The 25,803-nt window shown below is 36.1% G+C and overlaps 1 protein-coding gene across 1 annotated transcript; it reads left to right on the top strand.

The window, feature by feature from the left end:
* The first annotated feature begins 488 nt into the window (after positions 1 to 488).
* On the top strand, positions 489 to 17,367 carry DCTN6 (dynactin subunit 6). The gene is made up of 7 exons (XM_063425336.1): positions 489 to 571; positions 4,007 to 4,071; positions 5,081 to 5,186; positions 10,688 to 10,776; positions 11,963 to 12,010; positions 16,085 to 16,227; positions 16,334 to 17,367. The coding sequence occupies exons 1-7, from the start codon at positions 534 to 536 to the stop codon at positions 16,430 to 16,432; spliced, it is 588 nt and encodes a 195-aa protein (XP_063281406.1). The 5' UTR covers positions 489 to 533; the 3' UTR covers positions 16,433 to 17,367.
* The last annotated feature ends 8,436 nt before the right edge of the window (positions 17,368 to 25,803 follow it).

Raw genomic sequence — 25,803 nt, 5'->3', positions numbered from 1 at the left:
CATGCACTGACACTATCGAGATGGGTTTATTCACTAAATTCTAACGTGTGCCTAATTAAAATCAAATTATAAAATTAATAACAATTAATATACAGTACTAAAATAACCTAGCTGTAACCATAGTTTAAAAGAGAAAATGCACAATCAGTTATTTGTGTTTCTATGTTGCAATTTAAGATTTAATACTCTACAATTCTGAATTTAGTAAACAATTCTAGAATGTTTGAACAATCAAGTTTAAAGTAACATAGTTATTGTATGATCTTCACTTATAGTGTGCATTTACAACCTCCACCAATGAATTATGCGGTGTTTTGCTGTAAGAAAGTGTACTTGGTTTAACTTTCGTCTCTGGCTGAGTCTGACCACATCCACTACTCATACACCAGTGGAGCCTGTAATCCTTTTTGCGTTCCACGACTCTTCTTGTGCGTTCCACGCGACTCATCTTGCCTGCCATCGCTACTGTAGCCGTACATCCTGCTCAGACCCGATAAGTCGATAGCCGAGTACACTACTACTCCCTTACAAACATGGCGAACCTGCTGAAAGAGGCACAGCAACAAAAGAGGTGAGATGGCACAAAGTGGATATCTTTCCACCATTCTCTGGACATGTTCAGTCCTGGCAGATAGCCCTAAATCAAATTAACTTGCTGTGTATGATTTTGTTGTCCAGCTGTAGCACAATCACAGGTATATTCTGTCATCCCCTGTAATTATTTAATATTTTTAGATCTATAAAGATGCATTGAATACATATTAATATTAATAATAATAATAATAATAATAAACTATTGATAAGTCAATGGCCTCATGAACTATCACATGTGTATGTGTGAATGGTAAGTATGCAGGAATAAAACATCTATTCATTTTGGGTTTATTCACCAAACACTGGGTTGTAAACAGAATTGTAAAACTTAGGCTAAATTAGAGAAGCTGTGACTATAGGTAACTAAGAGAATTGTAAAAAAAAATAGCACTGTTTAAATGGTTAGAACAAATTGATTTAACCCCTTAAGGACTGGACTTTTTTTGCGATGTTGTACATTTGCGACCAGGCATCTTTTTGACACTTTTGTGGTGTTTGTGTTTAGCTGTAATTTTCCGCTCTCTCATTTACTGTTCCCATACAAATTATATATTGTTTTTTTCAGGACAAAAGGGGCTTTCTTTACATACCATTATTTATATAATCTCATCTAATTTAATTTAAAAAAAATGAAAAAATATGATGAAAAATTGAAAAAAATACACGTTTTTTGAATTTTATGTGAAAAATCTTTTACTCATCTACAAAAGCGAATGAAAAAAACTGCTAAATAGATTCAAAATGTTGTCCTGAGTTCAAAAATACCCAGTGTTTACATGCTTTTTGCTTTTTTTTTGCATGTTATAGGGCTATAAGTACAAGTAGGATATTGCGGTTTCAAAACATACATTTTTAAAATGTATCAATAGTGACATTGTAACACTGTTATCTGTCATAAATTGCTAAATAACACCCCACATGTACATATTTTTTTAAAAGTAGACAACCCAGGGTATTCAATATGGGGTATGTCCAGACTTTTTTAGTAGCCACTTAGTCGCAAACACTGGCCAAAGTTAGCGTTCATATTTGTTTGTGTGTGAAAAAAGTAAAAAACTAAATTGAACGCTAATTTTGGCCAGTGTTTGTGACTAAGTGGTTACTAAAAACGACTGGACTTACCCCATTTGCAATACCTTGGGTTGTCTTCTTTTGCAAATGGTATGCCATCATGGGGGTAATTCTCATTCCTGGGCTACCATATGCTCTCAAAGGCAACGCAACCAACCTGGCCATTTTCAATGTAAAAATATTTGACCTATATATTTGACCCTGTAACTTTCAAAAACGCTATAAAACCTGTACATGGGGGGTCCTGTTCTACTCAGGAGACTTTGCTGAACACAAATATTAGTGTTTCAAAACTGGAAAATGTATCACAACAATTATATCATCAGTAAAAGTGCTGTTTGTGTGTGAAAAATGCAAAAAAAGTCACTTTCACTGACAATATCATCGCTGTGATATGTTTTACTGTTTTGAATCACTAATATTTGTGTTCAGCGAAGTCTCCCGAGTAAAACAGTACCCCCCATGTACATGTTTTAGGGTGTCGTAGAACGTTACAGGGTAAAATACAGTGATATCAAATTAAATTCTCTGGTCTTTCGGCCTGGGTTGGCAGGCAGGTCCCTTAAATTGCAATCAATAAAATAACTTAATTATGTAAAAATATTACCTAAATACGCACGTAGAATTTAAATATATATGCATATTTATATATTTGAAGTCTACGTGTATATTTATATAATTATTTATGTAATTTTGTATATCGACATATGAATAGTTCGCATTCTTTTTATTTATTTAAATATACATAGATATATATACAATTTCATTCTAAGTGTATTTTGATATAAATATATATATATTAATATCAAAATACAGTTAGAATAAAATTTCGTATAGATATATAATTTTTTTTCAATTTTTTATTATTATTTTTAATTTTTTTAATTTAATTTAAATTATTTATTATTCGTATTTTATAATAATATATATATACAATATATATAGTTATTATATATATTATATATATACGTGTGCAAATTAATTATAAGTGTATTTTTATATTAATATATGTACATATTAATATAAAAATACACTTAGCATGACATTATATATATGATATATAGACATATATTATATAGGTATAATATATGTCTATATATCATATATATACACATATATAATAATATATTTTTTTTTTATTAACTATAACTTTAATTTTTTTTTTGATTTTACAGTTGCAGGGAGACTGCCTGTCAGCACAGACAGTCCCCCTGCAGGCAGAGTCTAGGACACCTATTGTGACCATGTGGTCGCCCTGTTGGGCGATCACATGGCCCCAGGGGTCCTAAACCGCCATGGGGAGACTGTCTGGGCTGCAGGCAGTCTCCCCACAACGGGAGCACCGCCGATCGCCGCCGGGGGAACGACGGCGATCGGGTAAGTACATTTTAAATTTAGGACGGTTCAGGACCGTCGTCGGTCGGCAATGCAAAAATGCCGATGACGGTCCTGAACCGTCCTGCGTCGTTAAGGGGTTAAACCAATAAACTAATAGATAAAAAAACAGAATCTATTCCATACTTATTCTTTTTTCTGGATATAGACCACTTCAAAATTGGACAGGAGGAGCACCTCCCAATTAAATAATTAAAGAGATTACATCCCCTACATCCTCAGCCGTAGTCCAAAGCCACAAAACAAGAAGACAAAGTAAGTGCCAAGAGTATTGTGCTGCCTTGGCAAATATCCAGGAAAGGTGATTATGGAATACATCCCCCCCCCTCCCACCCTCCCCCCCCCCCCCCCCCATCCCCATCCCCATCCCCATCCCCATGTATTCATGGCACCAACTACAGATGGGTAATACCCAAGCTAAAGACATAAGGGAGAAAGAACCAATGAAGACCAAAAAAATAAAATAAAAGCATGATGCAAAAAAATGTATTCGAAAACTTAAAGGAACACTATAGTCACCAGAGCAACTACAGCTTAATGTAGTGGTTCTGGTGTTTATAGCTTGTCTCTGCAGGCTTTTCAATTGTTTAGATTGGTTCCACCTGGCTCTCACAGGTCAAAGTAGGATGTTTTACTTTTCACTTTATCTTGCAAGAACCATCCAACTTGTTCACTTGCTGCACATATAGCTAGGATAGAGAGAGACATCCAACATTTATCCTCTGTAGTGACTAAAACATCAGCTCAAAATAAACTCCCGAACAGAGATTTATGGGGTAAGAACAGAATTTTGCAATTTAATTTTGAATTCACTATAATTCAGTGTATTGTGAAAAAACGCCATAGTGTTTTCTATAAAAAAATAAATACCAAAGTCTATGTTTAATTAAAGATGTACCATAAAACGTGAATTGAGTAACATGGTTTTGTGTTTATTTAATGTTAGTGTGAAGATTGCTCCTGGAGCAGTAGTTTGTGTTGAAAGTGAAATTATTGGAGATGTCACTATAGGTGAGTACATATTTTAATTAACATAATTTGGTATTGTTGTGTTTTTGTTCATAGCTCTGCAGCAAAATGCTTTATTTTACTGTACTGTATTTATTGTGTTTGTAGTTCTGTTTTTATTTTGTTACCTCAGTGTTGGATTGTGTGTATTATTGTCTGTTAGAGCAAATGTAGTAGAGAAAAAGTTCATAGGATGAAACACCCTGTGATTTAAAAGAACAAGGAAAGAAAGAACGATTGAGCAGTGAGTGTGTTTGAAGCTATGTTTGGCAGAGTTTAATCGCTTGAAGGTTATACAAGGCGAACAATGGGAAGTTATGATGTTGAAATTACATAAAACTGTCAGATTGCTCCATTTTTGGATAAAGGAATATTTTAATCCCTTGAGTTTATTGTAGTAGTTATGGTGCTAGGAATCTGTCCATGAAAATTAACCTAAAAGAGCACTTTAAGCACTGTAAACCTTCTCCCCCCCCCCCCCTTCAGTGTAAATACTCAAACCGGGGGCGGTGCAGTGCTTAACTCATTGGCTCTTATAAACTTCTGTAAGATTTGTGTGTTTTGGGGGGGGGGGGGGGAAGGTAGGCATAAATGAAATTGATATGTAAGAATGGCTTTCTGAAATATTATAGAGACCCTATATCTGGAAATGGCCCCCTGTTTTAAATAAAATGGTAAAAATTGCATTCCTTCATATGCACCCATATATTCTCATAAATCAGCTCTATTTTGCAGAATTGGGTATTGGCTAACAATCTGTCAGCTGAGTCGTAGTTCCCGTGGGATGTGTGCTCTCAATATATACTTATTCAATTGCAGTGGGTAATGCATTTAAACCTTGCATTTTAAATCATTACAATAAATCCATGAGTAAAAGTGCATAAATAGCATGTTCCGGTGTATCATTTTAAATAAGGAATTTTGACAGTTTTTCATTTTCAGAGATCCAAAAGCAAAAAGCTTTTAGATTTTGAAAATTGTATAAAATGGTGTATATGTTTCCACAATCCAGGACCAAGAACAGTGGTTCATCCTAAAGCTCGAATATTTGCAGAAGCCGGACCAATCATCATTGGGGAAGGAAATCTCATTGAAGAGCAAGCATTTATCCGAAATGGGTAACACTAGCTCATGTGCCTATCACACTTCACAAAAATGAATGTAGACTTATCATATCAAAGCCATATAATGTCTTAATTGTTCCTGTGAACAGAATCTTGTTTTCTAAGCATGTAGTGTTCCATACCCCCTATCGGTGACTAAATATTAGTAACAAAATGTTTTTTTTAGTTTGTCACAACCACCTTATGAAATGGAATTTAAACATTCTTATATATTGTAATCAATGTACTATTTGTGGTAAACTAAAAATATGCCTGCTGATATCAATCTAGTGCAGGGGTTCCCAACCCAGTCCTCAAGTACCCCCTAACAGTCCAGGATTGAGGGATCACCCTGTTGTGTCAAGTTTCTTTTTTTGTTTGTTTGTTTTTTAAACACTTTAGTCAAAATTGGGTGATCCTTAAATACCGGCCTGTTAGGGGGTACTGGAGGACTGGGTTGGGAAACACTGATCTAGAGCATTAATGGTCCAATAAGCAGATCTTATTGGACAGCAAGAAAAAGTGAGCATTAAATAATGACCATGGGTGGAATAAATGACCTGGTTCACTCACCAGATATTACTTGAATTTGTATAGACCCCTATGCATGGTATTTGACAAACTTTTACATAAACAGTGTTTACTCTACTATACATAACAAGTGTTTACTGTAAATAATGTACAGTCAAAATATCAACAACAAAAAAGAAAAGAAATGAGAAAGATCCTCTTTAATAAATTGCCAGAATCAAAATACTGCTCACATTTAGCTTTTCGTGAGAGTAAAATATAATTCTCATTGAAAACATTTTTTTTTTTTTTAAAAAGCACAATTATGTACATGTCATGTACCTTTTTATGCAAGGATACAGAGGAAATCCCATGACACTTATTTTATACACCCTATAATTCATTGTGCAGAACACTGCAGATATAATCATTACAAACTGAAGTCAAAGGATGAATTGCATCTACCCATAGCCAATTACAGTGAATATGAACATTACCACAACAGTAGGTTTAAATATTATGTACATGTCTTTTTGCTGGTCCCAGACACAGCAATTCTGTGCAGTTTGTTTTAAAGGGACACTATAGTCACCAGAAAAACTACAGCTTAATGTAGTTGTTCTGGTGAGTATAATCATTGCCTTTAGGCTTTTTCATGAAAAAAATTTATAATCATTGTCCCCTAGGGACACCTCCAGTGGCCACTAGAGGTGCTTCCTGGCTCAGTGCTGCACAGTAGGCAGCACTGTCATTTAGCATCTCCACACTCTGCATGGAGACGCTGAATTTTCCTCATAGAGATGCATTGATTCAAAGCATCTCTGAGGTGTTGATTGGCCAAGATGGTGCCCCGCCTCCTTGCCGATTTCAGCCAGTCCAATGCTCTTCCTGTGGGAAAGCATTGGATTAGGTTAAAATCGGCAATTCTAATAATGTCACCAAAGAGGCGGGGCCAGCGCCGGCAGACCCTTGCAGCGCTGGAAAAAAAGGTATGTTTTAACCCCTACTAAGGGGAGGCAAGCCTCCTAAATGGTAACTTCAACACTATAGGGTCAGGAACACATGTTTGTGTTCCTGACCCTGTAGTGTTCCTTTATTATGGCAGCAGCATCTAGATCAAGGGCAGCAGCAGTATGACCATGGCTAGCATGTAGGACTGAGCAGCTTTCTTTATTGCCCAGGAGTAAAGCGGATGATGAAATTTATATTTTAACGATGAATGTGCGGGGAAAAGGGGATAAAAGATGCCAAAGTATAGAACATAGACATCAAAATCAGCTGGATACTACTAGGTGCTTGGTGTATCTTCGGCATATCCCCTCTAATCAAATAAAAAAGGAAAATCTCATAAGGAAAACCTAAGGGACTCACTCCACTAGTATTAAAACTCTCCTATAATTATAGAAATAACTACTTCTAAATGTGCTGAGAAGTCAGCAATTCAAATGTCACACAAGAAATCTGTGAAAGGGAGCCAGGTGATTAAAAAAAAAAAAAAATCCAAGGGTGTATCTCACTAATGAGAAATATGTAACAATATACAGTGTTGCCACTTCAGCTCTGTTAGTGTATATATGCCATTGGAAACATTGTAAGTAAAGGAATTGCAAGTTAGCATATTCTATGCAGACTTTGATCTGTTGGCGTCTAGGTTGCATGACATTAAAGGGACACCAATAATCACCAGAACTACAGCTTAATGTAGTTATTCCAATGTCTATAGTCAGTCCCTGCAGGCTATTTGCTGTAAACACTGCCTTTTCAGAGCAAAGTCAGTGTTTACATTGCTCCCTAGGGTCACCTGTGATGGCCACTCCTCAGATGTCCAGTTAAGGTGCTTCCTGGGTCTGTGCAGCACTGACGTTCAGCATCTCCACGCTCCGAATGGAGACACTGAACTTTCCCTGTAGAGATGCATTGATTCAGTCTGGTGTTTGTCCCCACCAACAGCCTTGATGATCTTAGCCAATCTAGTGCTTATTGGCTGAGATCATCAATTCTGATTATGGCAGCCAAGGAGGAGAATCGAGGCAGAGCCAGCCCCGGAGGCCGCATGCGGAGCTGCAAATAATGTACGTTTTCTTACCTTTAAAATGGGAGCAAGGGGGGGAGGAAGTCACCCATAGGGCCAGGCATACAAGTTTGTGTTCCTGACTCTATAGTGCTCCTTTAAATTATTCACTATTAATAAAATCTTCCCCTTATATTGTCAAAGTTAATCTTAGAAGGTTGACTAGTACTAAACTATTAGGCTCATTCATCCACAGTTACCTTGACTTCAAAAGCACTTATGAAAAAGTGCTGATACACTATGTCAAAGGGTTCCACTGGAAAAATTAATTGGGAACCCCTGGTCTAAATGCACTTATTGGCTTCCATATTTAACTTAAGACAGAATCAATTGAACTAGCTATTACATCTGCGTCCTAGTTACTTTATTCACCTCCCTGCAGCCCAATGTAGACTTGAACATGCTAGACTACTTAAAATAAACTGTTCCCTAATAAGTGCACATAATGTGAAGGAAGTATATTTGAAGGAATATATACACCAATAAAGCCAAAGTGGCAAAACTGTATATTGTTACTCACGGCTTTGTCTCTTAAGAGAGATACACTGTGGCGGAACCAACCTCGCCACTGAGAACTGGAGAAGCCTGGTTGCTAGCCTCCTGCCCAGTGATTATGGTCCCTGGGAGATATTGCCCTTTAAGGGACTGATTTGGGGCTTATGGACTGCTACCATAATGTACTGACCCTTTAAGAACTACTTTTGGGCATGTGGCTTGTATAATACTGTCCCTAGCCCTTTAAATACTTTGGGGAAAGATTGGTACTTTTGTATATGGCACTTCGGACACAGTCGAAGCTGCCAAAGTTACCGAAGTCGTCGAAGTGGCCGGCATCGGACAAAGGACCACGTGGCGGCGGCCATTTTAACTTCGAACACCGTCGACCCTTAACATCAACTCCACTTCGACACTTCGACTAAAGTCGAAGTACAGGCACACTTCGAATGGGGACTTAGCCGTTTTTATGCCAGTAATTGACCGACCGCACAGCCCAAATCCATGGAACTGTTTTGGGCAGGAAAATGTGCTTGCGGTCGGTAATAAAGGGACCTCCAGCTAACTATTGATCTACTGGAGGGATTGGGATGATTTTTGAGAGTATTACTAATTGAAGTATGCTGAGTAAGAAAATGTATGTTTTATGTTTGTGACATGTATATTTTAGAAGTTATAGATATTGTGTAAAAGTTATGTTTAAACTGTGTGAATAATGGGATTATGTGTCACACTAAGGGGAGGGGATGTGTGGGTTGCACCCGTGATACTATTGGTTATTTTATGCCTCCCCCTGGGTGTGGCCTGTATGTGTACACTTGTAATAAAAGCCAGGCTGGATGTGCCAGCCGAGAGTTCCTGCTTAACCCTCAAAGTGAAGTGTAGTCTCATTATTGGGGGAGGATTTATTGTATGCTGTTCCAGTTCGACTGCTAGGAGTGTAAACCTATTCGTATGGTTTCCTATTCAACTGTCTACAGCATTCATATGCTTGAGAGGATTTACACGCTTCTCTGATTCGGTGGTTGTGGTGTCTGCTGCAGTGCTTGGAGTCCTCAGGAAACGCTAGGAGCATCCATTAACGGAGGTACCCAGTCGGGGTGCCAGTCGATCCGTTACATAAACCCTCAGATCTTTTTGATCACCTGGCTACCTTTCACTAATATCTTGTGTGACACAGCACATCTAGTCATTTCTCAGAGATTTCTCAGAGAGATTTCCATACCAGTGGAGTGAGTCTCTTTAGGCTTTCTTTTGTGATTTTCCTCTTTTCTTTAACAATGATTGTGACAAGCTTCCTGCTACTAGTTTATGTAAAATATGTTTGTTAAAAAAATATATATATATATTCTTCAACATTTGAGACAATTGGATTGCCTATGAATACATGTAGTATATCAGGAATGCTATAATGGCTCTACAAGATAAAAAAAAACTTGTTACATTTAATGTGCTGGAACAATTTTGGAAAATGATTCAATGAACCCAGCACAGCATACATTTTGTTATCCCAATTGCTTAAAGGACCACTCTAGTGCCAGGAAAGCATACTCGTTTTCCTGGCACTAGAGTGCCCTGAGGGTGCCCCCACCCTCAGGGACCCCCTCCCGCCCGGCTCTGGAAAGGAGAAAAGGGTTAAATCTTACCTTTTTCCAGCGCTGGGCGGAGAGCTCTCCTCCTCCTCTCCGCCTCCGATCCTCCCCGTCGGCTGAATGCGCACGCGCGGCAAGAGCTGCGCGCGCATTCAGCCGGTCACATAGGAAAGCATTCATAATGCTTTCCTATGGACGCTTGCGTGCTCTCACTGTGATTTTCACAGTGAGAATCACGCAAGCGCCTCTAGCGGCTGTCAGTGAGACAGCCACTAGAGGAAAAAGGGGAAGGCTTAACTAATTGATAAACATAGCAGTTTCTCTGAAACTGCTATGTTTATAAAAAAATTAGTTAACCCTAGCTGGACCAGGCACCCATACCACTTCATTAAGCTGAAGTGGTCTGGGTGCCTAGAGTGGTCCTTTAACACATGTTAATACAAAATAGTTTTGTGTTATGTAAGGAAAGCATAGCACTCTTTAACCCCTTAAGGACCAAACTTCTGGAATAAAAGGGAATCATGACATGTCACACATGTCGTGGCCTTAAGGGGTTAAACTGATTTTGTTCTTAAAAGGAATATAATTAAAGGGAAACAATGGGGTAAAAAAATATATCCTATTTTTGACTGCTGTAAATATAACGCATTAAGAATAATGCAAAATAAAATAAATTAGAGGGAAGAAATTACAGTTTTAATGTTCCCTCTGCACTGTTTAGTGTATCTGCCTGCAGTTACAGACATACCTTTGGCAGGAAGAAACTCCAATCCCACAGACTGGGTCCTTGCAACATATGGGGGCTAGAGTAACCATTTAACATGTAAATTTTATTACATGTCTTTCAGCTTTCCTGAAAATATTGCACCAGACTCAGAGGATGTAGAGCCAAAAACAATGGTCATCGGCACTAACAATGTATTTGAAGTTGGATGTTGTATCCTTTCTATATGTACATGGTTTATTATCAAGTGTGTGTTTGTCTGTGTCCCAGTCTGACCACTTGACTGCTGTGTATTGTTTCTGGTTGACGTGCAGTAACTGAAGTTATCCTACATTCAGCTATTCCTAATCTGTCAATTGACCAGGTCACATTCGATTTAGGAGACCTTCAGGAATTACACTTATACACCACTGTCTGGGATATATTACACTATTGATCTCTCTTTGTTTTATAAATGAATTCCAAGATTTGTTCTGACCTTGATCTTCTGGCGGCCGAAAACTCTCTGAAGAACACCATAGTCGTTTCTTTTGGCAAGATTATATCTATGTACTGGATATTTTTACATTACCACCGATTGTTTTTTATTTCCATCATTTTATTTATATATTTACTATATCCTGTTGTAGTAGCTTTTCGTGTTCCTTACCTACATTCGAATGATATTGGTTTTTGGTGCAACCTTTTCCCATATTCTTTTTACCATTGTAATTTTTGTGTAGGGCCTAGAGGGAGCCCTACATTTTAAGGTGTGCTGCCTACCTATCCAATATTTCTAACTTTCTTTGGTTTGGTTAAACAGCGCTGATCTGTTTGTCTGTATCTTCTCCTTGTAGAGGTGTATTATACCATTGCATTTCTATGAGAAGCATTCTGCTTCTTCGTGCAGAGTATCATAGGAAGCAACTCTACCAGCTGTCTGTATTAAAGACACTCAAACTCAGAATGAGTTCTATACATTTTTACTTGTTCATAGATAGAAAAATCTTCTACTGGTTCTGGAATAAAATTGCCTGATATAGGAACGCTTGAAATGTTTTTTACAAACTGGTACATACACTCCATATAATCCTTAAGGACACATAAACTATAGCATGAATTCCAAAGTGTAAGACTTTGCCCTCCATCCATTTGTCCCATTTGTGTCTTACTGACCATCTGAGAACCATCTGTCTCCTTCACTTTTCGTTTGCATGTAGTTTTGTTATTGAACACTCCAGACCCCAGGTAGTTTTCTTCACAATCTAATGCTGGTGGCATGAATAACCTAGTTTTCATGTGCCATTTCTTTTTTTTATTCGCCCAATGAAAGTTTGTTTTTTATTTTTTCCAGATACAAATAGAAAAGCTATATTAATTTGTAATTATGAAGTCATTATTACCTTAGCTGCAAATCTAGATTCTCAAGCATTGAAGATGGGAGACAACAATGTAATTGAATCCAAAGGTAAGATTTTGATATTCAAATTCAGTAAAACTGTGTAGTACACATATTAGCATCGAAGCTTGGTGCAGCAGATCTAGCGTAAAGACATCAGTTATCTACAAAATAAAGGAATGAAAACTAGAAGAAAACTGTGTATAAATGGATTTACAGCTACTTGAGGTAAGTTTACTCTTTTCACTAGTTGGAACCGTTATCTAGAGAAGGGCTGAATGGGTCTTGAGATCCTGTAATAATTATTATTATTATTATTATTATTGCCATTTATATAGCGCCAACAGATTCCGTAGCGCTTTACAATATTTTGAGAGGGGGGGGATGTAACAATAAATAAGACAATTACAAGAAAACTTACAGGAATAATAGGTTGAAGAGGACCCTGCTCAAATGAGCTTACAGTCTATAGGAGGTGGGGTATTAGAAACATTAGGATAGGAAATATCAAGTAGGAGTGAAGCAGAGCTGGAGGAGAGAGCAAAGCACTATCCCATAGGGACAGGTATGTAAGGGAGAGATTACTCTGGGAGGCCATATGCTTTCCTGAAGAGATGGGATTTAAGGCCCTTCTTAAATGATTGAAGACTAGGGGAGAGTCTGATGGCAGTAGGCAAGTTATTCCATAGGAGAGGAGCCGCCCGTGAGAAGTCCTGCAAGCGTGAGTTGGCCGTACGGGTGCGAGCAGCGGTCAGGAGGTGGTCGCGGGCAGAGCGGAGGGTACGAGGAGGGGCATACCTCTGGATCAGTGAAGAGATATAAGAGGGGCTGGAATTGTTCAGTGCTTTAAATGTAATATTATAGTTCTATCCTGCAAGGCATTTCCTGTGCATCAAAGTGCAAAAATTGGACAGAAAGAAAATGGTGAGATACATAACCTCTCGTAGCTATAAAGTTTTATTTAATTTAGCATCACTGAAGCAGGTGTTTGTAAATGTTGTGTTCTGGGGTATTCATGAGTGTCAGGTGCTAAATGGTCAGCAGGTCTCTTCCTCTCTTCTGAGGCCACAAATGTGTGCCTTAAAATAAGTTTTCAAAGATTTTCAGTTAAAACAAATTATGTCCAAGTCAGCTAGCAGCCATATGTATCTCTGTTATCTCTTTTGGAATGTGGTTGTTGGTGAATATTTGTAAATACTTAAGTGCATACTTATAGAAAATGAAAGTTCTGTATCTTCCTATAAGTAAGGTAGGAAAGCTGACTTAAAAAGAACACAAATATTTAACTATTAAAAGGTCACTAAACAAAAACACATCCTTGCTTACGATGAACTAAGAAACTATTAATTGGAAAGTAGAGCCTTCCTAGATTGTGTTAGACTTTATGTACCATGTAATTGCTTGAATTGGCTCTCTCTCTTTCAGGGGTCTTTGCATATTTTGGGTAGAAGCTAATGGTAGATTTAATTACCGAATCACTCCTTCATAGGCAACATCATGTTCCTTCTTCAGCTCCTGGCATTTCATCTAGCAGGAGCCCTGTCACTGCTGTGCTCTCACACATACCTGAGAGTACAACACAAAGATCTGTGGAAGAGTCCATGGGGTCCTCCATAGATCAACATGATAAAATGTTTCACTCCCACAGTCATCACTAGCAATGGTTTGGGGAATTAAAAGAAAGTTGGTGGTAGTTAAAAATTTGAAACAACCTGGGCCTTGTCCATGAGACAATTATTCCCTACTTTTCATGAAATCTCAGTGAGGTTCCAGCACAGTTAACATGCCTATTTCATAAATAATGTATTCGTATGAAATACTGATAAAGTGACCCAAGGTGCCAGCGCAACTTTAACACATATTCAGTCCATTTGAAGTCTGTGTATGGAGCACCCAAAAAAAGACATCTACTCTGTAAAACTCCGTGCTTTCCACTGCCTCCTGTGTTTTGCATAAAAGGAAAATACACAATCTGTTTACACTACTACAGAGATTAAACAATTCTTCTTTGTCATGTCATATATGGAATACACATTAAAGGAAAAGACAAAACTATATTGCATACAATTTTTCCAACAGAGGAAGCGTAATTGAGAGATGTCTTTAAATTCTCCCAAGCTTCTCTTTTATATAAACTCAAATTTATTTCCCAATCCTCCTAAAATCCCTTTAGCCAAACGTAGAGTGCTGGGCTAACTGCAAGTTGGAGAGAACATAATTGTTGTACTTCTAAAATTTAATTAGCAAATATTATTTAAACAAAAGGCAGGAAGCTTAGAAAGGATATGTAAACGTCCAGCTAAAGGCTATCATCACAAAACTGGGGAGGAAAGGAAATGCCATTGCAATAGTCTAATATTCTAATTCTGTTTTAGAAATCCAAACCAAAGAGGAAGCCAGATAAGAATTATTCGGATTTAGATGCACATTTATAGAAAATAGACTGTAGACAAGTGTTTGAGCTTTCCAGTGCAAAGAATTTGGAAACTGGCCAAGAATAAAATGTGGATAGATAGCGACGAGTTTTTTGACATTAAGTTCGTGTTGCCATTTGTTGAGTTATTTAATGCCATATTGTTTAAATTGCCACCTGCCTTCATTCAACAGATAACAAGCTCATAAATGCTCTCTAAAATATATTATATAAGGAAACCTATTACGCTATAAAACCTGTACAGTTAGTAGGCACTAAACCCAAAAGAAAGGCAGTCAGGTTGACCAAGTATAATATAATTTTCATTACTTCCTTTGGTGGATGAAGACTGCTTAACCCCTTAAGGACCAAGCTTCTGGAATAAAAGGGAATCATGACATGTCACACATGTCATGTGTCCTTAAGGGGTTAAAGGAATTCTCCAGTGCCAGGAAAACATATTTGTTTTCCTGGTATTGCAGGACCCTCTAGTGCCCCTCTCCCTCCCACCCCCATCCCAAGTTGTTTAAGGGGTTAAAACCCCTTTAGTGCATACTGGAGTCCAGCGCCGATGTCCCGCCGGGGGAGACCTAATGCTTATTAAACCTCTCCTTGGGAAAGCATTGAATAATGCTTTCAATGCTTTCCTATGGGGATTTTGTCGACGCTGGAGGTCCTCACATAGTAGACAGCCACTAGAGGATGACTTAACCCTGCAAGGTAAATATTGCAGTTTATGAAAACTGCAATATTTACAGTTGCAGGGTTAAGGGTAGTGGGAGTTGGCACCCAGACCACTCCAATGGGCAGAAGTGGTCTGGGTGCCTGGTGTATCCCTTTAAATTAACTTTGTCACAAAAAATAAAGTTCATCTAATCTACTTCTGTAGTGCTCCCTGTGTCTCTGATTTTGCAGAACGGCAATTGTTTTCAGTTGCAGAGTTAAAACTACAGGAATATGGTGCATTACTGTACTTTAACACATGTATGTGTCTGGTACCCAGCTGGTGAAATCAGCTACTGTAAACATAGTAACGATATGTTCTAATGTGACTTGTCATTAACGCAGCTGAAAGGTACGTATAGCCATACATAGCCATACATAGTTTATATGTGCAGTCATGGGAAAAGAAAGTAGACCCTCTATGAATTCTGCTGTTTTACAGTTCCTTAGCAGGTCTTAAAATTGGGTAATACAACCTCAAATACAACAACACATGACAAAATGCACAGTGTCCTGATTTAACAAAAATAAATCCGTGTGAATGTGTGCATATATATATATATATATATATATATATATATATATATATATATATATATATATATATATATATATATAGCGTCCAAGTAGAGAGCACTCTGGAGTCTTAATATTATATCAAAATAAATACTGCTTTATTGTGCAGAATACAAAAAACTTTGACGTTTCAGTCACAATAGACTTTTCTCAAGACCTGGTCATTTCTTCGTGAACCCATCTGTTTTTACTTGAACCACTCTCATCCTGTCCACCTGGGTAGAGCTGACCAAACAGCGAGATCTGAAGAGGTCCCAGATATACCCATGGTGTATTTTTTTCTTATTATTTTGTTTCTCAGTCAGTAAAATGTGTCTTTCATTTGACTCTTTGCAAAGTAGAGCTACTAGTAGTACGTTGTTGTTTTTCTTGTGCAGGATTTATACTTCTAGCTCTTGCTTACTAATATTTATTCATGTCTATTATTCCAGCATATGTAGGTAGAAACGTTATTCTAACCAGTGGCTGCATCATTGGAGCCTGCTGCCAAGTTGACACTTGTGAAGTTATCCCAGAGAATACCGTGATATATGGATCTGATTGTCTGCGCAGAGTGCAGACCGAGCGTCCACAGGTCAGTACCCTCCTAGAGATATATAGATCATCTCTTTTTGGCTACTGCCTTGGATTAAAACACATGTACACATTCAATTTTGACTGTTTATTTTTGGTTCATTCAGCCCCAGACGCTTCAGCTGGATTTCCTGATGAAAATTCTTCCCAATTATCATCATCTGAAGAAGACCACAAAGTTTACTTCCACTCCAATGAAAAACTGACTGAAGAAGAATCATCTGTTGAGAAATCTTGCGTAATGTCACATATATGCGTTTTGTTTTATTTTATCTAACATTGTTTAGCTATATCTAAGCTATTTATTTGTAAATTAATGTCTGGCTAATAAATGTTTGGTTATAGAGGATTTGAGTGAAGATAATAGCATAGGTGTTTTTGCACTGAAGAGAAGAAAAAATTTAACAAGCCTCTAAATTAACAGATACATTTAAATATTCGTTTTGCTTTGAGGGGCAGGCTAATCCATTAAGGTGTTGCTAACAGTAAAAGCCACTTATATTCCTCAAGGCTTTTCATTCAACTGTACTTAGAGCTATACTAGATACGCTGTGGTGCAACTACTCACCTCCTGAAGAACAAAGTGCATTTCATTTAATTTTACAGCAGATGGCAGTGCAATCTCCTCCTATAATTTGATGTGCAGTGAAGCAAAGAAAGGTTATTTTCCTCCTGTTTTAAGAAATATATGCTGTTTTTTTTGTTTTTTTTTCTTGCTATATTTTATTAAACTAGTCGTTCATAAACTTCTTAGGTTTTGGTCATGACCCAGGGAGTAAAACAAATACATATATTATCTTTAGCAAATTTGAAAGCTCTATGAACCTTTTCATCTGCAGACTATGTGACAGTTTGGTTTCTCTTGTATTTTTGATTATCAAGAGACATATTTAGAATATTTTCTCTATGAATTCAGCAAACAATTTAAACATAAGTTATTTGCATTACAGTCCACTGATTCCTATGTAATCTGGTAATATCTGTAACCTGAGATTAATGTAAATTCAGCTTTGAGCTGCACACCACTATTCACTGACATTCCTTTTTCCCTCATATTAATGTCTAAAATGTGTACAAACTGTTACAACACATCAAAGCATATTAAATCCGTTTACAAATTAATAACATTACACTCTTTGAATCTCTTTGTTGTTTGTTTTCTTTCTTTCATTTGGGTACTAGGCAAGCGTTTCTCATTGTATTTTTCACCCAAACTTCAATATTTTTTTAGAAGCAGTGACCAATTCAGAATGCTGATAGTGTGTTTGCCAGTGGACATTCATAATTGCTCTATTTTTAATTTTTTTAATGAATACTATTGGGAGTACAGTGCATGTATCCTAAATTAGGTAACTCTTGTTGTAATGGTCTTTTATAAACAGTAGGAAGCACATTTGCAGGTTTTTTCACTTTTTTTTTTTTTTTTTAAGGTGGTATACAGATTTTTATTGTATCTTACTGTAACCGCTGGGCGGTTCCCTTATTTACCTCTATAATGTATTAAAGCATAGAACTTAGTAGGGCTAACCATACAGATATCTTAGCCATAATGTTATATAGTTAGTAAGAGATCCTCTATTTAACATATGTAAATAATTGAGAATACAATATAAAATAAGGATTGTCTTGGAAGCAATAGTTTTGTCTTTTAGATATTTATTATATAAAAATATAAATATAGACATATAAAATCCATTATAGCAGAGTTTATAAGGTGAAATTAAATGCTTGCAATATCATTAATAGGTTAACATACCCTTCTGAACATGTCATCATGTCAGCCTCTCAGTCATTTTCAGATGGAGCAGCGTCTGTCTCAAAGTCTCTCCTCTGTGTGTTAACATTTAAAAGTACACTTATTTATACCTTAGTTCATATATGAAAAAGTAACTTGTCTACTTTAAATCAATTTAGGACCTCCCTTAATTTGGCAAAGATACAAGGCAATAACTAAAGGGTGCATACGTCATGGAAATTTTCCTGACTTAGTTCAAGATGGCATCTTAAAGTCTGAATAGCTTATCTGTTGTTTATACTAAGACGCAAGTGCACAGTCGTGGGAGATTCCCGGATTTGGGGAAGTTCCATTAACTTGGGGTTACCACAGTATATTGTGTACTGAAAGAGTCGTAGTATAGCCTTGAAACTTGTTTATGCGTTATTGTTATTGTAATTCGTCTGGGACAAAATGGCGTAAACATATTATGCACTGAGGTTATTGCTTAAAGAAACAGTTATGAAAAACAATATGTTCCATTTCTAACACCTTGTCAGTTTGCAATATCTCTTAAAGACAAAGTACACAGTTTAAGAAATACAACATTTCATTCTAAAACTTGTAATATTTGCATTTGCCCATAACACCCTCTCCATTAAACTGTGGGCATTGTAGACCATTTCTACCTTAAATTAGTGAACCAAAGTTCTCCAACAGTCTAGGTTTTTTTTGTGCTCCCAGCATCTTTGATCATTGTTGTAACAGTAAAACATCCGTAGTGTGATCTTTGCCTGTAAAGGTGGTTGATTAAAATGAGCAAAGCTTTTGTCTAGGAAAGAATTGAAAAGAACACCAAGTTCCAGAGTAAGATATTGTCGGATGGATCCGGGTACGAATTTGAATCCAAAGTTAAAAGTAGTAATTGTATTTGTAATCCAAAGTCTGTAAAGGCCTGTAGAAGTTTACATTCCTTAGATACATTGCTGGAGGTTGTGTTGTTTTTGTAGAATACCCGGGTATTTGTTGTAGAGTGTAGATTGTAGAGTCCAGCTTTCCAAATATTTGGCTAGAATTGGTTGCAGATATTGAATAAGCATTATCTGTTATCACCGTGGTGATGGTGTTGGTATTTGTCTTTGTCTTTTGTCTTGTTTGCTTTTTGTTTTTGTTTTTTTTCGTGAAACATTTTTACACCGTTTTATGATGTGTATAATAGGATAATCTCCGATATTCTTTTACGGAATAAATTAATTTACAGCATTTCCAAGACATTGTCTTAAGTGACATAGATCCCATTATAGTAAATGTTATGTTAATACAGCAATCGAAGTGGATTCTCAAGTACGCCTCTTTTTGCTGTATTGGAATCTTTGTAACATCTCAGTGATAGACATCTCAATGACATCAGGTGCTGTTGTGCTAAAAATGTTAACAGGTAAAATCTGTGGAAAAATCTTTACATTTGTTGTTATACTTTGTATAATAATGATAGATGAAATAGTAACATAGTTAATCTTTCTAGTGTTTTGTATTAAAGACAAACACCCTTGTATATGATTTATAGATATAAGGATAATTCGAAGCAGCAAAGTATTTACCGCCTTTGTTCACAATGGTATGTAAAATTACATTCTCTTTAAATGATAAAAATACTCTTTTATTCAAAATGTCTCAATATATTTAGAATAGTTGATAATTGGAAATATGACATTATTCATCTTTCTTTGTCCTGTTAGGGAGAAGACAACTTATTCCCTAAGTTACGGTTAGATAATATAATAACTACAGTTATTAGTGGCTTAAAATACCAGAAACACCCAAAAATTGAATTAAAAAACTTTTTTTTTTACCAAGATCTGACAGCCATTGTGGAAAGTCACGTTCGTAAGATTGGATGCTTAACAATGAGAATCTTAATTGTTTAAATATATTAACCAGCGGCTGTTGGGTGTAACTTAAGATGATTTGGATATTTATTATTTCTAAAAGGGAGTTAAGAAAGCACTCAGATACAATATTGAATGTATTTATATTTTAACACTACCTTTGTGTAGATGCTTTTATGTACCTTTAACCATCACAAACCAAATAACATTTCCTTGGTATTTGAAAAAACGATAAAATATTTGATTATGTGTATTTTAATATATATACATAGAGTGGTATGGATGTTGAATTTATATCTTTGACATCTTTTCACCAGTTTGCAATAGGTGACCTAAATGATCAATTTCCAAAATCATCATGTATATCACCTGGACGGGTTAATCCATAATACTCTGACTTTCCATTGACTGGCCTTAGCTATGGCAGACTGAATATTTTTATCATTATAAATAAACTTTATGATAGTTGAAGTAAAGTTTCTGCCTGTCTTTCAGTTAAATTTTAACTGTTGAAGTACTTCACTTATATTAATTATACCACTCTGCAAACTTAAACGAATATCGAGTAGTTTCTGATTTAATAAGAACAGTTCACATTTTCTTCTAAAGTTTAAACGTTATTGCAGTTGTTATTGTAATCATATGATCTTTAACTATCATGATTCAATTATTTATCTGGGTAATTAGCTGTTATGCTCTTATACTTTATCTAATATATTTGTTTGTAGGCCATACTGCAGCTGCATTTGGCATTTTAGCAATAATTTCCAATTGCGTTTCAGATATTCACAAAGTCTATCCACCTTTGTAATTAACACATTATGTGTTTATTTTATACCATTAATTATAGTATCTGTATTGTATTACACATTGTCACTGACACATTTCTGATACAGGGAAAAAAATAGCATGATTGCTTTAGTAATTATAATTTTCCTGTCCATGCACCACATTCCTGGAAGTCCAGAAATTAGCAAAAATCCTTGGCTTATGGTCCTAGGGAGCCATTTAACGTTTTGATTGGTATAGTTATACCAAAAGAGCAAGGAGTACATCGGTAGATCACATCTGCAACAGAACAATTACAGATTCCTTGTTGTAGCAATGTCTCTGTGTTTATGTTTACAGGAGTTCCTTACTTTGCAGGTATGTACTTAATATGTAGAGTTTAAGAAAAGCTGCAAATCGTGCTTTAGTACAAGTGTCCCATGATGTAAGGTTTCTGACAGATTTTGCTGGTCTTTTATATTCCATTCTCTTGGCAGGGCATCTGCTCTTAGTAGGCCTGTGTTGTTATTATTTATTAATTGCATCAAGGTTTCTTTAATTGATATGTTTCTTCCGAATTCAAATTCATATGCCACCAAATGTCATTGTAAAGTTCATTGTTACAGAATATTGTTCCAGGATGGTTTTCACTCCAGTAGAAATCTATATTCCTCTTCTTCTGATCCTTCCTATTAACCACTTTTTGAGTTGTAGTTAACAATCTGTGTCTTGTACTGTGAGGTGCTTTGATAGTCAATCAGGTTTTCTCAGTACCATGTTCCATCTTGAGAAACAGCTGGGTGTTGACAGTTATCAGCCTTTATTTCTTTTTTCAGGTCATCTTCTGTCTGGATAATAGCAATGTCAAGAATTAGCATAGCACTTCTTTTCAGCATAAGAAGGCTGTTTGCGGTAGTCATTCAATGATAAATTATATGGCAAAGTATTTTCTTAATCACCTTCATAGGTGCATCCAAAGTCTTTCACAAGCATCTGTCTTGTCTTTTTCTGATTTCAGCATGCTTTGCCATCATCGTTGAGTCCATTATTAGGATTTGTAATAGTCCAATCACATCTTTCTCATGTATAATCGTTTTTGGAATGATCTCAATAGGTTCCTTGTGAAATACCAGTGTAGGTCACATTAGCAATCATTGCACTGTGAGCGGTGTCTCTCCTTTTGAGATAGTTCTTGGAGGCAGTCCTCACGATCAAAGAACTTGTATAATGTGCAGTCCAAGTCAGTTCAGGTGCTTCCTGCTTGTTAACATAATCCCAATGCAGTTTTAAAACGACAGCTAGGGTTGATGTTATGATAATGCTGCAGATTGTAAGAAGGAGACACCATAACCAATTTTCTAGCATCCTTTTGCTTCCATCTTTGCATTTCTTTCTTACTGTATAAGATAATTCAGGTTCAGTCACTGTTTTCTCCAGAGTCTTTCTTATAATGATGTTGATGATTCATTTTTCATACATTCCATGTTAACTGTGAATGTATCACGCCTGTCTGTTCATCCTTTCTCCTTCACATTTGCAGGTTCAGATGTCAGACCATGATTCAGTCTGTTATGTGGCTATGATTCTGGTGGCTGTGTTCTAGTGGCATTTCTGTCGTCCTCTGTTTGTTTTATCTTGTCATCTTTAACAGCATTCACTGTGTCAGTCAGTGGTTCTGTGAACGTCTTGTTAGTAAAATATCAAAACTTACTGTTCTCTGTTGGCTCTGATTGTTCTCTGTAGTAAAAGTTCTCGGAGTCACCCTCTCCAGGACAAACTGGCCAACAGTAAGAAAAAGTTGGTGGTGCATGGTGAGGTGGGCTGGAAAAAAAATTCTCTAAATTTCTCTGATAGAACCAATGGTTCTAAGCTCTCCCTGGTGCAGAAATATGATTGTCAGTGAAAAAACATGCAACATTTCATATGGTGTCTCACCATTTGTATCATCAGGTATGTTGTGAATGCTTATCTGTACCATAGGAATAAATAGATACCACTGTGTGGGGCAAGCAACTAGTAACTTGGTTAATAATCATTTAACCTCAGCATTTTCCCAGACCACAACCCCACTACTTTGGGGGTGGTTGGGGCACTGAAATCCCAAAGTAACCCAAATGTGGTTGCCCAGTTTTAGGTTTCCTTTGCAGTAACTGCAGGACCACCATCCAAATGGATGGTCCTGGGATTATCAAATGCATACTAAGGAAGTGAGAGTAGAAAACGTGGTATCAGAGGTTGCACTTCGCACAGGATATATCCAAGTAAACCTGGTACATGCATCAACACATACAAAAACATATTCATAACCATGAGATGTTGATAACTTCCAATGTATAGTAATTCAAAAAGTACGTTAGATATTAATATTTCAATAAACAGTACATCAGTAATGTGGCAATAAGCAAATGCTTATGATTACTAAACACATGAATTACAGTATTTCCCATATTGGACCACCAATATTCCTTTTCAGGAGTCAGAAGTGCATTACCTCTCTCTATAAGAGCTTGTCCTAGCAGTGAAAAAGCTTTTAGGGCAAGTCTATCTTTCCTCTATAGGAAGAACAACCAACATATTACCTTCAATGGTTATTATGTAATTAACCCCTCTAAACGATAGGAGTATTTATGTGGATACCAGGTGGATAAGGTCTGGATATCCTTGCAAGCATAAACTCTGCATCATGACTGAGAGATAGGGTATGCGATGTGATCCAGTGACCACAGACACATTGCATCAAAGTGCCTGTTAACGGCCAACTATATGAGGAGAGGGACCATGCTTTGTTATAAGCATGTCCGTACACGTATTACAATGCCAGGCTTTCAATTTGTTACCACAAAGCAAAATGCAGTTGTGGATATAAACACACGACGTATCGTAAGAAAAACTGTTTGAACACCAGACTGAGATTCGAGATCATTGAACAGTGGACCAAAATAGATAAATGAAATCTTATCAATTAATATACTTTCTTTTAATTACTTTATCCTCTGTATTAACTATGATATATTAAAGTTAAAACAATAACATTTAAAAGCCAACTTTTAGTGTGCATAGGAATTACAAGGCCGTTTGTAGCGTGAGATAAAGAACAGCTTTTTTTTTTAAATCCGAATAGTGTGTGAACACAAAATGACCTTGCGCTGAAAATTCACTTCCAGGGGAAAAGAAAAACTTTTTTTCTTTTCTTTAGTAAATTAATTATTTAATTAAACATAGTTAGAAACTCCCTCAAAGTCCCGATGACTTTGCAAGAAACATGTCGTCTCTAAATACTGGGTAAGTCTATTATACAGTGAAATAGCATTTTTACTCTGTATATTATGTTACAGCTATAATGTGCAGTATAACAAGCTATTCATAAGTGTTGTGCAAACTGTTCATTAAAAGCCAGCGGTCTAGCGAGCCATAGAATATTTATTTATTTATTCTTTAAAGCTCTGACCTCAATCGGTAAAGCAATATTGTAATGGTGTCCATTGCAATCTGCTATCCTTGTTGCTCTCAAAAATTCTGAATATGTTCAGAGATTTCTCGGGCAATAATAAATCCCCCACTTCTCATTTATGCTAAACCTGCCTGTTGTAAACGGATTCGGCATATTTCTTGACATAAGTACTTGTACTTAAATCTGTTTAACAAAGCTGTTTATATTGTGGTAAATATATATATATATATTTATTATTATTTATTTATTTTTAACATTGCTTAATTTTTAAAGATACCTGCATATTTAATGAAATATCCTTTATATGTCTTTAAGGCATAAATATCTGCAAATTAAGTTTATATACAAAATGCATGTTCTGGATGTTCCCACAATACCTCTTCTATAATTATATTTTTTATTTTATTTTAAGTGTGAAATCTGATTCCTCTTAGGATGAGCACCCCTCCTCAGCCCCCCAGTTTCAGAGGCCCCTTTGGAGGTGACCACAGAAAAGTATAGATTCTATAAAATAGATGTGAGGGGGCTTTGGACAGTAAAGTCACTTTAATTATAGTTTTCATATAGCAGATATATGATATGCAATGTGATTTAATATATCAGAGTATTATCACTTTAATTGACACTGCATTTTTTTTATGCATTATTCTTTATGCATTATTATTTTTCTTTTTTCTTACATTTTAATGTCTGTTTAGAATATTGCAGGCTTTGCAATATCAAATTAATTTTGCATTATATATATTCACAATGCTCTTACAACATATTATTATTATTATTATTATTATTATTAAAATTGGCCTCTTTCAGCATTAGCACTATCTACCACTGGAATTAGTGTAAGATACACCAATATGTCGTGGAACTGAATCCCCATATATGAGATTTGAAACTGTATTTTTATTTCTACGCTGTGCCCTAATCGTTATTTATATACATAATTGCGGCAGCATATAGCTTTTAAAGAAGCAATTATTTCACCCTTCATGTGTGGTTGACTGTGGTGGACTTTTTAAAACCTATTTTTTTTTTTTTATAAATCCGTTTCTGGCTCTGAGAGAGAAGGCTGCTGAATGCATGTAAATGCTCTTATTACCTAGTCTATGTACATTTATTTATAAACAACATTGGTGTATTTATTTTTTATTTTATGAAAACCTAGTTTATGAAATTTACTGAGATACATGTATCTGATCTGATTACAGTCAGTAGTACAATATCATTGTTCTAATTTCCTTACTGCTAGCACTACAGGTACAGTGGGATAGTACCACTGATTTAAGTAAGCTTTCCCTTTTAAAATTGGTGGACTTTAATCCGTCCGCCATTGGAATAGACTAAAGACTGTACCTGAGTAAGCAAAGTCATTATGTGCAGGAATTGTGCACTTTAACCCCTTAAGGACCAAACTTCTGGAATAAAAGGGAATCATGACGTGTCACACACGTCGTGTCCTTAAGGGGTTAAATAGTAGAATACTTATGCTATTCTAGTGAATTGGGCTGGCTGCTTAACACATCATTTAGTATCTTTTGGTCACATTTAAAGCTGTAAATGTATTTAACATTTTATTTAAATAAGCCTTTAATAATTTCAGTTTAAAAGTTATCAGAGATCCTGCATAGTTACAATTTTATTTTGCCCTGATTTATTTTACATATATATTATTTTTAATCATTTTATAAAGATTTATTTTTGCAGAGCATTTAGAGATGCAAAGGATGAATAACCACCCACCTGTTGCCCTTTTTTCTA

Source organism: Pelobates fuscus, chromosome 6 (genome assembly GCF_036172605.1).
Source record: "Pelobates fuscus isolate aPelFus1 chromosome 6, aPelFus1.pri, whole genome shotgun sequence".
Classification (NCBI taxonomy): Eukaryota; Metazoa; Chordata; class Amphibia; order Anura; family Pelobatidae; genus Pelobates; species Pelobates fuscus.
Note: the sequence above shows the minus strand (reverse complement) of the source record. Positions and strands in the feature narration are given on the sequence as shown.

What these genes read in the sequence shown, in the direction of transcription:
- DCTN6 (XM_063425336.1), top strand. Translation starts at nt 534, where the DNA reads ATGGCGAACCTGCTGAAAGAGGCACAGCAACAAAAGAG. An exon ending in CAAGCATTTATCCGAAATGG is followed by an intron (nt 5,187 to 10,687) that starts GTAACACTAGCT and finishes CATGTCTTTCAG; the next exon opens with CTTTCCTGAAAATATTGCAC. An exon ending in CAATGTAATTGAATCCAAAG is followed by an intron (nt 12,011 to 16,084) that starts GTAAGATTTTGA and finishes CTATTATTCCAG; the next exon opens with CATATGTAGGTAGAAACGTT.